This window comes from Columba livia, chromosome 20 (assembly GCF_036013475.1).
Source record: "Columba livia isolate bColLiv1 breed racing homer chromosome 20, bColLiv1.pat.W.v2, whole genome shotgun sequence".
Lineage (NCBI taxonomy): Eukaryota > Metazoa > Chordata > Aves > Columbiformes > Columbidae > Columba > Columba livia.
In genome coordinates this window covers 3,976,105-3,990,062 of record NC_088621.1, presented here as the reverse complement: position 1 = coordinate 3,990,062, position 13,958 = coordinate 3,976,105, and the positions used below count along the sequence as shown (strand labels likewise).

Here is a 13,958-nt window from a genome sequence, read left to right as displayed (position 1 = left end):
AGAACTCCATGCCCTGCCCTCAGGACTGACCCAGCTCCAAACAGCAACGTGATTGTGGAGGACAGTGTGAGTTCTCTTTGTAAACACCATCTGCCAGGTACTTTTTATAATATACTCACTGGCCTTATACAGGAGCTGTGTTTCAGCCTCTTTCTTGCCTTTAATTATTATGAGCTTTTTTGGTGCCAGAGCACTCAAGAGGCTATTATTATTTGCAATATCTCTGCAAGAGAAATGACTGTTGTTCTTGTTGAGATCTCTCCCTTGATGATCTAATGCCAGCCTAAGAGGCCTGTTAAAAATCAAATGTGGAGAAGAGTTGTTAATTTAGCGGGGGATATTTATCAACAGTACTCTGCCTACTGATGAACAGTAAGCACTTGATGCAGTCATAGCTCCTTTTCATACGTTCTCCCTGTATGTATTAAAATAATTGACTGGGGAGAACGAAGCAGGCCCAGGGCATCCCATCTTCCTCCAGTTAGGGATGTAGATGTAACTAAAATAAAACAGCTGGTATGCTCCAAAAGGTTGGTTTTCCAGGATGGAAATTATTTTGAGAGAGTAGTGTCAGATCAGTGGTGTGAAGTGTAATTCAGTTACAGAAATTCCTTCAAAATGAACATACATGGTGTCTGTTGGATAATGCCTGTGTGTTCCATGTATGTGTGCTGTAATACAAAGCAGAGCACAAAACAGCCTACACTACCAACACAGCAACGTTTAATGGTGTGATTCTGTGATGACCCTTAACAGCATTTAGTAAAAGAGCTTTGAAGGATAATTACTCTTAAATCAAATCTGAGTTTGGAAAAACACACTTTTTACATTTTTAATTATGAAATGTGTAGCATTAAAATACAGCAGAGCACTTATATATCAGGGGACCTACCACAATACAAACTGTAATAAAAGAGCAGCAGTCCTGTGCTTGCCCATTCACTGTCACACCAGCGCTGTGTGCTTTTCAGAGCATCACCATTTTCCAGGCTGGAATTACTGCATCTGGGGAAAGCTCCGCTGCTGGGATGACCTTTTCTGTTCAGTCTCGTGGTAACACCACTCACGGTTTTAACCTGGCTTTTGGAATTACCTCTCTGGTGTGTTCCAGGTGTCCCCAGCGCGGCGGCGCGGCAGCGCGGCTGGGTCCCGGCTGAGCACCTGCACCACTGGGTCCACACCTGCCTGTCGCTGGCAGAGATCGCCAGGAGCCTGCGCAGCAAAACCCCTCCGTCTTCAGCCCCTCTGCGCACCCGGTTCTCCTGTGCCTCCGATTAAACATCGTCCTTCCTCATCTAACCCTGGTGATTCCGGCATTTGACATCTTTCCTTCAACTGACTGTTGTTTTTTGTATTTTTCTCATGCATAGCTACAAAGCATTTGTTATTAAGATGATAGGAAGTCTGTTAGGGGTTATTAAGATGATAGGAAGTCTGTTAGGGGTTATTAAGAAAAAGCAATACAAACATTTTGCTGGTGTAACTACTACATTTTAAAAGCTTCATTAAAAGGTTTTGTTGTTTTGTTTTGTGTTTGGGGTTTTTTTTAATTAATTCTGATGGGAAAAAAGAGAGAGACAGGGACAAGTTTATGACTTCCAAGCTACAATACTCATAAATGATACAGCAAAATTTTTCAAGATTCAGTTTCCTTAAATTACCTTTTAGGTATAATTTTAAGTGAAGGTGGTTAATCAGCATTTTGTGAAGTTCTTTTGAACATGTTGCAGAGAAGCCCTACACTTTTCATTATAGCAAAAAAAAGCTTTCTTATTGGGATGAAGCTTGAGATTACAGCCCACTGAACTGTCGGCTGCAAGATTTCATCTTTCCAATAACGTTTCTTTTGGCAGAATCACTTTTTTAATAAATATTTGGGAAATTAAACTCCTCTTTCTTTCTTTAGTCAGCAACAAGCGACATCTCCGGGTTGCTGATGACCGGCGGGGGCTCGGTGGCTTCTCACCCCCCGGCCCGGGGCAGCAGCGGCCACCGGGTGCCGCGGGGCGGGCGGCCTGGGGGCTTTTCCCGGGGCCCTTCCCGCCGCCGGGGCCTGAGGAGCTGCCGGCGGCTCCAGCTCGGCTCGGTTCGGTTCGGTTCGGTTCCGCTCCCCCCAGAGCGACGCAGCCCGCCCGCAACAGCCCTTCCGTACCGGCACTTTCGCCACTCGCCAAGGAGCCGTTAAAAAACTCATCCCCTCCTCCGGTGCTCTCCGCCGGCCCTCTGCTTCCCCTCTGGAGCGGGAGCACCGCGCGGTGCGGCGGGAGGCTCGGGGGCGACGGAGGAGGCGGCTCGGCCGTGAGGAATCTGCGGCCGCGGAACAGTGGGTGGCTCTACCTGGCGACGGCAGCGGCCGGGACAAGATGGCGGCGCTGGGCAAGCAGTGAGTGGCGGTGGAGCGGGGGCTGGGGGCTCCCGCCGCCGGGCTCCTCGGGGCGGAGGGTCCGACCGGGCCCGGCTCCGCGGGGCAGCGGCTGGGGGGCGCTTGGGGCCGCCGTTGAGGGCGGGCGGACACGCGGCCCTGGCTCGGGCCGAGCTCTGACACAACCGGCCGCCCGGGCCGCAGGAGGGGGGCTGACGTATAGCTCCCGTGTAGCCTCGCTGTGCTGGCCTGAATTTAAAACTGTGTTTCTTAAAAACAAAACCCCAAACAGTGGGAGGGCACCGGAGGCTGCTGCGGTGTTGCGGGGCGGAGATTTCACTCTTAGGAAGCAGAATCTCCTCAGGATTCCTACACAACCCGCGGGGCAGCTGCTGCCTCCCCGAGCAGCGGCCTGGCGGGGCCCGGCCGGACCGCGAGTCGGTTCCCGGCGGGCAGCGGTTCGATTCCCGGCTCCCCGTGGGTCGGTTCTCGGGTCCCCACGGCGGGTCAGAGGCAGCTGTTGGGGCGGGTTCAGAACACACGGAAGCAAATCGTTCGTCACCATGATGATGTAGGACCCACGGCATCATGGGGTTCTCCAGCTCAACGCTAAAGGCTGGGACGAGCTGTTTACTCAGTGATGGACTCAGGGAAAGGCAGGTGGGGGAGAAATTCCTGATTTGGAGGTCGTTACCAAACACATAGGGAGTGTTTCTAAGCACAGACACTGGCTGTGTCAGCAGAGTAGTTGTGCGTCTGTAGTTAATCAATCTCTGCGTGACATAAACTGACTGTACATCTTTTGCTCTAGCTGTATTTGTGGATTGGTGGTTGATGTTGCCGTGCAAAATAGGTGAACTTCTTATTGCCCCAGCAAACGTATTTACAGAATAGTGTCTAGTGTAAACTGAGACTAAATCTCTGGAGGTTAAACTAGTAATTTCTTATTTCTCCAAGGGAGGAAAAGAAAATCGCTTAGAGAACTCTGGGCAAGAGGGATTTGTGGCCCAATTTAGGAAGATCATGGGATGTAGAAACTTTGCATGCAAAAAGACAGGGATGGCTCTGGGAGAAGCTGGCAAGTGTGTGGCAAGGCTGAGTGCACTGCAGGAAATGCTGCTCACATCTGGACTTCATACGTTGTGTTGACACTGGTCTTTTATTGCTAAAATTATGAATGGTAGATTTTTGTTTTGGAGCACGGTATATGTTTTGTTGTAAGAAATGTTAAAGGTAACTTTTAATTTTTTCCCTAGATATGGACTCATTATGCCCAAAAAATTGCCACAGAAAAATCTTGCTTCGAAGAAGCTCTCGGTGTTTGCAGATGACTCTGACGAAGAGGTCAGTTCAACAATTTTCTTCTGAAATTTGCTCCATATTCTGCAATTTATTTGTTTATAATCCTTAATGCCTACATCACCTTGGATGCGTGTGTTGTCATTTTGGATTTGGGTGTGAAATATGATCTGTGGTTTTTGTAGGGCAAGTTACATGGATGTGGTGACTTGATTGTTAGTTACTTTCTGTCAGCTCTTGCAAAAGTTGATCACAAGTGGCAACTTGGTTGCAAGAGTTAACAGTATCTGGCTCCTAAAGAAGCACTTAACATGGAACTGCCTCCGTGGGGCTTATGGTACTTAGAGGAAGCACAGAGGACAGGAACACGTCTTCAGTCCCATCTCTTTCCTCAGTGCTCTCAGGAGGTCTGTCCCTCCACTTGAGTTCATAGCTCTACAGAGAGGCTTTCCTTTAAATACAGCTAACGGAGATGACAGCGGATCCGCCGTCCTCATGGGCCGGAGCACTTTCCCCCTCAGTTTGGGATTTGGTGTCTTTCTCTACATCAGGGGACTCACCCCACATTTTCCAGATCCCAGGGTTGAGCTTGAATTAATCTCTTTGTCGTTAAACATTGCGCAGGAGGACTGTCGATATTCCTGAGTATGGGGCTATCTTGGTTTTTTCTCTTCTTATTTTCTTTTAATACCTAAACATTAAAGCAAAATAACGAATGCTAATAATTCTAATATCAATAATGTGTGATACTGCCTGCTAACTTCTAGCTTAACAGACCAGGTATCCTCCCTTTTGGAAAGGCTGACAGATGCACTACCAGAGTAACTCTTAAAAGTTGTCATGCTCATCAGTATGGTACATACCCAGCAAAAAGTAATAATCTCATAACTGCTTTTATCGAAGAAGATCATTTTTTAAAAAAAGCAAAATTACTTTATTAGTTCAATAATCATTTCAGAGCTTTTCAAGATAAGGAGCAGCATTTGGGAGGGGTTTCATTTCCTGTCTGCTACCTTATCAGTCAGAACTACATCTCAAATGTCTGGAGATTATGTATTTTTAACTGAACTCTAATAAAGTTTGTGCTGGGAAATCTGCACACCTGACTTGGTCTGTGATTATATAGTAGATACCAAACTTTTGCTCCCCTCCCCCCCCTTTTTTTTAATGTTACTATGCATTTTTCATTAAGATTTTGCCTGTTTCTTTGCTGAAGGAATTTGAAAGTTGAGTTTTGTTGTTGGTTTTGCTTTTCCGTGGCTAAGCACACTCATGGGTGTTAGTTGCTGATGAAGATGATCTTTGAGTTTGTTCATAAGAAACAGAACATCTGGTATGGAAATTCTCTTGAGATACAATATTGACTGGGAAAAAGTAGAACAGGTGATCAGAGCTACTTCTAGCCAATATAGTTCTGAATTATTTTCATAATGAGCAGTTGTTGCTGTCTTTAAAAACTGGGGGTGAGGTTGTTACCCCTAGGAGAGCCTCTTGGAGAGAGTAGATGTTACGACAACAAACTGTGATCTGTTAGAAGTAAGTTTCCATTCTGGTTGCTGTTTTTTGTGATATAACCATTTTTTTTACCAAAAATATTATTCCTTTATGCTTGTGTCGCATTTTCAGAGCTGGCTTGTCAGTATTGCCAGTGCACTGTTCCACGTTCTGTTTTATCTTTGGAATTTAGTTGAAAATCTCACTATGGTACAGCAGATTAAACTTCTGTTTCCTGATTATATCAGAATGACCCAACATACATTCCTGTACCTCACCAGCCTTTCAAAACTGATTCGTTGCTATGGGATGCAAAGTGTAGCTGAAAAAATAACTGTACATAGACCACAGCAGGTGCTAATTCAGGAGAGAGATCGAGGAGTCGGTGTGGATAGTGCGGTGAGGGTATCAGCTTGATTTGGTGGGTTTTTTCAGTGGCCATCTAAAAGAAAAGTGGAATGTTTAAGCAGGCACAGAGGAAGAAACTGAAAACAAGCAAAAAACTATATCCTGTTGTTGTTTTGCATACGGATCCTTCTATTCACTTTGCAACTTAGCAAAGGATACAGTCTGACTAAAAGGATTGGCAAAGTGATGAGTATTGATGATGACCAGCTTTTATGCAACAGTTTTCATGCAAAATAAGACCAAGTAGACTAAAGGGGCTCTTAGAAAAGAGGTTGGTGAGGAGATGGAAGTGCTGGGGAATAGCTTGAGAGGGTGTATGTAAAAACAAGAATGATTCACAGAAAGTAAAGTGATTTTGCCATTTCCCATAATATGAGCAGTAGGGTATATTATGGAATTACGAAGTAATTTGTTTAATCGGAACAAAAGGAAGTTGGGGCTTTTTCTCCATACAATGTATAACTAAGTTGTGGAACTCATTGCCACAGGATATCGTGGCATGGCCAAAACTAAAAATTGATTCAGAAATGATGAGTCAAATTAAGGGATTCTCCTGGCGTCAAACAATGGTCCAGGTGCATCCTCCCATTCAGGAAGTCCCTAAACTCCGGGTTGCTGGAAGCCAGGAAGGAATGCCCAGGAAAGCTCATTCTGCACGTGACTTGTTCTTCATGTTATTTCTCTTAATCTACTCATAGCCACAGCTTGTGGAGTGTATAAAGTGGGATTAATTTGTTGCCTGACCTGATTTTTTTTTAATTTTCCCTGTGAAGGCTTGAGTCTCATGTACATTTAGTGAGTGTTTGTGCTCAGGCCATATTGGATAATATAGGTCTCTATGAGGGCAAGCCCTAGCGATTCACTGCTAGATACATATACATGGAGTGTAAGTAGCTCGTTTTAAGGTGTTTTGATACCAAAGTGTCACGAATCCAAAGATCTCACAGTCTGAGATTCCTTAGCTGATGTGAGGAGAATGAAGTGAGCGGAGTCGCATCTCAGCCTTTCAGAGACTGAACCACACAGGGCCATAAACTTGGGGCGAGATCTGTAGAAACACTGGCAGGTATCTACACCTGAGTTCCTTGAGCTCCTGTACAGTCAGTAGAGATGCAGGTACTTCTGGGGCACAGATTGTCTCCTTTTAAAGTAGACACCTAAAATCAGAGACATAAATTTTGCTCTGGAAGTGCCTGTTTCTCACTCTTTCACAATAAAGTGTTTGTGGACTGGCTAGCTCAGTATAAATATAAACTTTGCATTTTTTAAACTGGCTGAGTTTTCTGTTCTTCTTTCACTTGCTGATCAAATAGATCTCCAAATTATTCTGCTGTTGCTCTTTGGTCAAATATTTTCCTGCAAATCCAGTTAAAACTAGATGGTTGTAGTGAGAGATTAAAATCAAACTACATATAATCTGCCTGACATCACTGGAGGATTTCATTTCCCTTTCAAATGTATTTCATTTTAAACAAAGGTAATTTATTTTATGTCTACTGCAAAACAGCAGGTAGAGAATTCAAAAGGGCAGTGTTAAAGGATAAAGCCCCCCACATGGGTCTTTCATAAACAGATTGTGTTAGAGCAGAAGCATCTTTTGGTTTTAAAAAAGGGATGGAGTGATATCTAGCAGTAAGTACCACCCTGGGGTTTTGGTTGCAACCACAAATGGTTTCCTTAGGAGGCCGACTATGCAGGTAATGTGAGGAACTCCATTAGTAATAGCTATTAGGTCAGAATTTGTTGGTCTCGTACTTCTTCTGGCAGTCAGTGGGGGAAAAATAAGTCAGGCATCTCACACGTACTTTGAGAGCATCTGTTACAGTAGTTGTGACTTTTTTACAAGATGTTCTCAGCCTCAGAACTTCAAATTTAGCTTTTTTGTATAAAGCTGTAAATTGTTGACATACTGTCATGATTTCAACATAGCTGAGACGAACCAAAACCATTGCTCAATAGCTTGAATGTTCTTCTTTGCCTATGGAGGAGCAACGTAAAGAAGGCATTTTAAGAAGTAACTTACAAGGGGTCCTTACCTGCGGGATAAAAATAAAGAGGTAGTTCAAGCACTTAAGATACCTGAAGGGGGTAAGAAATGGGAGAGAACAGTGAGAAACGGTAGTAGATTGGGGTAGTTTATTTTATTACTATATTTTCTTTTTCTTTTCAACCTTTTCCATTGTGCACAAGGTATTGTTCATGGTCTCATAGGGCCGGTAGACTGTGGAGTCTCATTGCTAAGAATTTCTTGGTTTGCATGGGCTCTGTGTAGTTCCTTCTAGAAAATATTAAACTCTAAGCTTTGTGCTTCAGAAGAATAGCTTGACTGCAGGGAAAGAGCAAGTATGAGACAGATTGCTGAGTTTATAGGGCCTCTAATAAATGGGCAGTTGATAAGTAAAAACAATACGAAAGAACAGGCAGTTCTCATCTGTCAGAGCTCATGGCACAACAGGAAATTGTCAACCATAAACCACTAGAGAAGGTGTTTGTTTTTTGTAAACTTACTGCCACTAGACAAACAAAGTACAGGTGGACATCTTTACAATTATATGTACAATAATGAGGATTATATATTACTTTTGTGTTTATGTAATCTTTGTAGATCAACGTGTTTATTTCACGTAGGGAGACAAGGACAAGAGTCTAAGCAGTGTTTCAGGTATTTTGGTGGAATAAAGCTTATTGTGTAAAAATAACTGCAGAAGCTGGTTTATCTTTTACTGAGCCCTTGCTTTCGGGCATAATGCAGGGGAGAATCCTTACTGTTCAGGTACCTTTCTGTAAAACCAGTGTGAGAGTGTCTGATGAAGGAAACCTTCAGTGATGACCCTTGATATGTTGAGCAGAGAACCGTGTTCTTCCCCAAGAGCCAGCGGGAAGTCTGGGTCTTCTGTGTAACGCTGCTGTGTGTTCTGCTGCCAACTTAAAGTAGTTGTTTATATTAACAAATGTATACTGATTCATTTATGGCTTAAAAATGAAGTACAGTATATTAAATATTTCTCAACATTAGCTCTTCGATCTTCAGAGCTCGAGTTAAACACTAAATGAATGAAGCCAGGATTCCTATAGACTTTTTTAAAGTAATTAATCTGCTGTCCGCTTCCCCAGCCCACCAGCCAACCAGCTGCATAAATAAATAGTAGATTAGTAGATTAGATTCAGTTCTAGTCCAAATAATCAGCAAGCTGCTGTATGCCAAGCATGGTCCCTGATACCACAGCGGACTCTCTCTGTGTTGCTGTTGCCTCCCAAGCTCAGCTTTCTAAAGCCTCGAGTGGGGTCTCCATCCTTACCTGCTTATCTGCAGCTGCGTGAAGGAGAGAGGCTGCTTTCTAGTGATGAGCATCAGCAAATCAGTGCAGGGTTTTTCTTCCATGAAAGTGCACATCACAATTTCCCTTGTGTTTCAGCCATAAGGTTTAACATTGAAAGCAGAGGTGGGTTTTATCGAAGTCTGCATGAAGCAGTTAGAGCACCAGAAAACGTTGGAATAGGAGCCCTTTCAAGATCCCATTTTTATTTGACTGTCTCTCACTTGGAGTGGGCTAAGAAAGAATATTTTGAATATTCTCTGTCTCATTTTTTCTGATTGTAGTATTACTTACAAAAGTAAGTCCTAGCATGTTTATGGGAAGTGAGCAATGGTCTGAGTGTCTGGAATTAGGTGGAAACTCGCTATATAGTTGTTCATTAGAATGGTAGAAAAATAATATGAGCTGGGTCAATGTAATTCATTTAATTCCTGCAATATTTCCTTCTTGTAGCCATCTGTTGGTGAAAGTCTTCAGAAAGAAGCATTGAAAAAACAAGCAATGAAACAGGTAAGATGGCATGGGGACTCTTCTTGCCTGTGGCAGATTAAAAAATAACTGCATCCCTTCTCTTTTGTTAAATAATTGCAGAAACATAATTGTGCAACTTCAGAATTAGAGTTATCCTTTAAAAACACAACATAATTTTATGATTTTGTGCATTGCTCTTTGCAGCACAAGAGTTTCTTTAAAACTTGGCTTGAAATTCTCAGGGCATTTCCTCTATGTAATGGATTGGGTTATACTACACATCTGTTTAAATTACAATCCAGGAATAAAATGTTTGAAAATAGTACAAGATTCATGGTTATATTTTTTGTATTATTCCTTCTCCTCCCGTCTTTTTTGTTTCAGACTAAATTAGAGATTCAGAAGGCTTTGGAGGAAGATGCTACAGTGTACGAATATGACAGTATTTATGATGAAATGCAGCAGAAGAAGAAAGAAAGTAATGCCAGCTTGTTATCCGGAAAAGATGACAAAAAGGTCGATACTTGAAAATGTATGCTGTCTGTCTTATCTCTGTATGTTTGGAATAACTATGATTGATTAACTTTTAAGCTTTCCCAAATGCATTTTCTCATGGGGCCTGCAAGCACTGTGCTCAAATCCTGTTACATAAGGTAGTAATTTGCAAGAATTTTGGCAAAACTGTTAGTTCATCAGATACACCGGAGTCCTGATCCAGTGGCATTCTGCAGGGCGGCAGGCTACAAGTTTCCCATCCAGTTGATGTACCTATAGCACATCTTGCTGTGTATTTCTCACGAGAATGTTACAGTGGGATCATAGAATTAGAGGCAACCATAGTACTTCTGATAATAAAGACTCTTTGGTTATTAAGCCAGTGAGCATAAGTTGTCCCTCCTTGCTCACTAGCATGCTTACGGAAGGACTGTCAGAAGACTAAAGTAATTAACTTTCATTAGGGAAGCGTGAGCAGATTTCCACAGCCTTGTTTCAACGCATGGTGGAATTATCCTGACAAGTGATATTTTCATCGTCACTGGCTCTGTTTCATTTGAAAGCTCTGCTCAGGTTATGTGGGTATAACAGGAAACTCCCCCTCCCTTAGAGCACTGGAGAGGCAAGACTTGTACAAGGGATGGGAAACCAAAAAGCATAGAACTTCACTCAGAGCAAAAATAAGCCTAGTCAAAGATGGGCTGAATGTTTTAATTGAATACAACCACCTCTTTTGCTGGTGGGAAGCATGCCATGTTAGTGCTCTAAAAGGGGATGGCAGTTGATTTCAGTGAGCTGTCAAACAGTGGGAGAATACGTTAGACCAGCTTCTGTCTGTTTTCTTCCATTACAATCGTTCTTCAACATCTCCAGCAAGCCCGGTCTGTGTTTTCCCAGCCACCTCAATTCTCTCTCAGCATTGTACCTTTTTTCCTCCTATTTTAGCCCAGATACATCCAACATATCCTCAAAGCAGCTGAGATTAGAAAGAAGGAACAAGAAAAAAGAATGGAAAGAAAAATTCAGAAAGAGCGTGAAATGGAAGGAGAAGAGTTTGCTGACAAAGAGGCTTTTGTGACTTCAGCCTATAAGAAGAAGCTGCAAGAAAGGGCTGAGGAGGAGGAAAGAGAAAGGAGACAGGCAGCTCTCGAGGGTGAGGGTCACACTGAAGTAATACTCTTTAAAATGAAGTATGGGCTTGTATGTGATTTACGATATTGTGATGTGCTCTTTCTGTGAGGCTTGAGATAATTAAAATTAAAAAAAGGAGCAGATAGGAGACACTGAGTCAGATCCCACTTTATTTTCCTATGTACGCATTGCTAAAGGAACAGAGGAAGCTCCGCTGTTTGTGCGTCAGTACTGTTTCGTTGCTGTGTTTACTTTTTGAGGACGTGTCAGTTGTTGAAGAAGGAGTCGCAAGCCTGGGGTACAGTGGTGCTTACACTCCTTACTGCAGACGTTCTGTACAGCGTCCCAGGAACAGGTGTAAAGAATAGGATCTAGGATCATAAGATAAATCAGGTTGGAGGGGACCTCTGAAGGTCACCTGTTCCAGCCTCCTGCTCAAAGCCTGGTCTGCTGTGAGGTCAAACCAAGTTGCTCTGAGCTTTTAAACCTCCAGGGTGGAGCTGGCAGTCTTGGTGGTGTCTTTACCAGTTGTGAGTTGTGTCTGATGAGCGTTTGTGTCGCAGTAAATGCAACTTTACCTTCTTTCTTTTAGCGTACATGGATGTGACCAAACAGAAGGATCTCAGCGGATTTTACAGACATCTTTTAAACCAGACGGTAGGGGAAGAAGAGATGCCTAAATGCAGCTTCCGTGAAGCCAGGTAGGATGCGATTCCAGAAGGCTTTCACATATTAACCAGCTTCTGGCTGCTTGTGATTCCAGACTCACTGGAACACTAAGAATTAGACAGAGGGAGGGTAAGCTGATTACTTTATGTAGCCAATTAACTTAATTCTTTGGAAAATGACTAGTGCTCATCAGTGGTAGAGTATAAGGCAAACAAGCAGGAGTGGGATGCCATTTAAAAAGTATCAAGAGGACAGTCATACTTGCAATGCTGGCTGGTATTTGAACCTATATTTACTGTGGTTTACATAATATTTGGCAGTCTGTTTCAAGTTATATATTTTGAATCATTAGATGGAGGCTACAGTTACTTAACCGTAGTCATTTACCTAGATAAATTCAGCAGCTCGCATGCACCAGTAAACCAGATATGAATACTTAATAGAAATTCTTTGCACTGGATTCCTGGAACCTGAGCCACAGATAGACTCGTTTTCTTAGACTTTTCAGCAGCATCTTTTGCTTAAGTCCTGACCAGAAGTCAGTTTGTAGAAAAGTCTGAGATTTCACAGAATCAACAGGCTATGTAATGTTGTTTTTTCTTTTTTAACATAAAAATTGTAGGATAAAGGAAGAAAAATCTGAGAGTTGTCATGATGAATCCAACCAAAGGAACAAATGCCCATCTGAAAGGCAAAGACTGAAGCCCTCTGCTAAGAAGGAGAATAATCCAGATGCTGATACCGACTTAGAAGCTGATAGTAGTGATGACGATAAGAGACATAAAGATAGTAAAGTAAATTTGAAAGAGAAGAAAAGGAGAGAGAGCTCTGTGAGCAGTGAAGAGGAGGTCAAACGTCACAAGAGCCAGAGACGTTCCAGGTCACCAAGCTCGTCCAGTGTGGAGGAAGAGCTGCGCACAAAAGCCCAAACAAATCATCTTGCAAAGAGGGGAGAGAGCAGACCAAGCAGAAGGGGAAATGAGGAGCAGTACAGGGAAAAAGATTATGAAAGAAGTAGGACCCACGAAAGGGATCATCAAAGGGAGAAGGAAGAACGCCATAGATACGGGGATCACACTAATAAAGATAACTACAGGAGGAGGGAGGAGCAAGATGATCAACAAAGGGGGAAGGAAAGAAAAGAGAGGGAAGGACATGGCAGAGAATGGAGGAAGGCGAAGGAAAGAGAAGTGAAGGGCTCAGAAAAGGAACGAGAGAAAGACAGAATAAGAAATGGTAAAGATAGGTATAATGACAGAGAGAAGGAGAGAGGAGAGAAATCTAGAGAAAAGGAAGATCGTGTGAAGGAGAGGAGAGAGAAATATGGTAGTGATGAAAAGAAATACAGAGAAAGGAGGGAAGGTACCCCTATGTCTTTAGAAAAAGATGGAGAGATTGATTTGGGAAAAGAGAGAGAGGTGGATGAGAAGGGAAGATCCAGCTCTGAAATTTCGTCTGAGCAGAAACGTAAAGCTGGAGAAGGGGAGAAAGAACAAGCACAGAAGCCATCTGAGAGCATGAGCAAATTTGCCAAACGGAGCAATGAAGAGACAGTGATGTCGGCAAGGGACCGCTACTTGGCAAGGCAAATGGCACGTGTCGGTACTAAACCCTACATTGAGAAGGAGGAAGATTAATGTCCCTGTGGTGGCCAGGAACACTTGGTCTGTCAACCAAGAGGAACAGCTGTTGCTGCATGGACTCTTGTACAGACATAAAAGTGTATCCTAGCTATTTATTCCCGGCTTTCATTTGAGAAATGGTGTGTGCCATAACAGAAGAACGACTTTTGAAATGGATTAATGGATCACTTGATACACACCCTTAATCTGTTTATATTAAATTTGGCTGACTCTGTCCACCCTGCCCTTCAGTACTGAATCCTTGGTATTTGAAGATTCTTGGACAGACCTCGGAGTGGTAAAACATGAGGTGAGAACGTCCCCCCAGCGGCCTCTGCTCCTGTCAGCAGCTGAAACAGTGAGTTCTGCTCCAACAAGGCTGTTCTCAGGCCTTGGCAGGAGTCATTGTTGCCCAGTGATGCTCTCAAAAATGAGAAACAGACCCATGAAAGTAGGAAAAGAGCAAGAAAAACAGCCTGAATAATAACCTAGGAGATTTCTGTACGTAGTATGGTGTTTTGTAAGTTAAATGCATATTGACATGAATTTTCTATTTATGTGTGGGCTTTGGTTTTGGGGACCTGATGTACAGAAACAAATAAAGTGTAAGATATGTACTGGATGTAATGCGTGGGTCTTTTCTAATGCTTGTGTTGTTTTACTGCATTTTTTTTGTGTGAAATAAGGTAT

General features: G+C 43.0%; 2 protein-coding genes across 10 annotated transcripts in view; both read left to right on the top strand.

Annotated features, from left to right (window-relative positions):
- EFCAB5 (EF-hand calcium binding domain 5) overlaps positions 1-1,887 on the top strand; it is a 35,337-nt gene extending 33,450 nt beyond the window's left edge. For all 7 annotated transcript variants that reach the window (XR_010467336.1, XM_065036831.1, XM_065036834.1 and 4 more), the window contains one exon: positions 1,112-1,887. Coding sequence is in view for 6 of the 7 variants with exons in the window: in XM_065036831.1 (XP_064892903.1) it covers positions 1,112-1,278 (167 nt within the window). In the remaining variant the exon portion in view is untranslated. The remainder of the gene's footprint in view (positions 1-1,111) is intronic.
- Positions 1,888-2,121: 234 nt separating this feature from the next.
- On the top strand, positions 2,122-13,890 carry NSRP1 (nuclear speckle splicing regulatory protein 1). 3 transcript variants are annotated; one of them, XM_065036857.1, is made up of 7 exons: positions 2,122-2,383; positions 3,619-3,706; positions 9,334-9,390; positions 9,736-9,867; positions 10,792-10,999; positions 11,570-11,678; positions 12,269-13,890. In XM_065036857.1, the coding sequence occupies exons 1-7, from the start codon at positions 2,364-2,366 to the stop codon at positions 13,281-13,283; spliced, it is 1,629 nt and encodes a 542-aa protein (XP_064892929.1). In that variant the 5' UTR covers positions 2,122-2,363; the 3' UTR covers positions 13,284-13,890. The 3 variants fall into 3 exon arrangements, with proteins under 3 accessions (XP_064892929.1, XP_064892930.1, XP_005502088.3); XM_065036858.1 differs by having other exon boundaries at positions 2,331-2,383; positions 9,736-9,883; XM_005502031.3 differs by lacking the exon at positions 2,122-2,383 and adding an exon at positions 2,880-3,022.
- Positions 13,891-13,958: the final 68 nt, after the last annotated feature.

Bases quoted from the DNA above. Each gene is read 5' to 3' on its own strand.
- NSRP1 (XM_065036857.1), top strand. From the start codon at position 2,364: ATGGCGGCGCTGGGCAAGCA. The intron at 2,384-3,618 runs GTGAGTGGCGGT...TTTTTTCCCTAG, and splicing joins ATGGCGGCGCTGGGCAAGCA to ATATGGACTCATTATGCCCA. The intron at 11,000-11,569 runs GTGAGGGTCACA...TCTTTCTTTTAG, and splicing joins GAGACAGGCAGCTCTCGAGG to CGTACATGGATGTGACCAAA.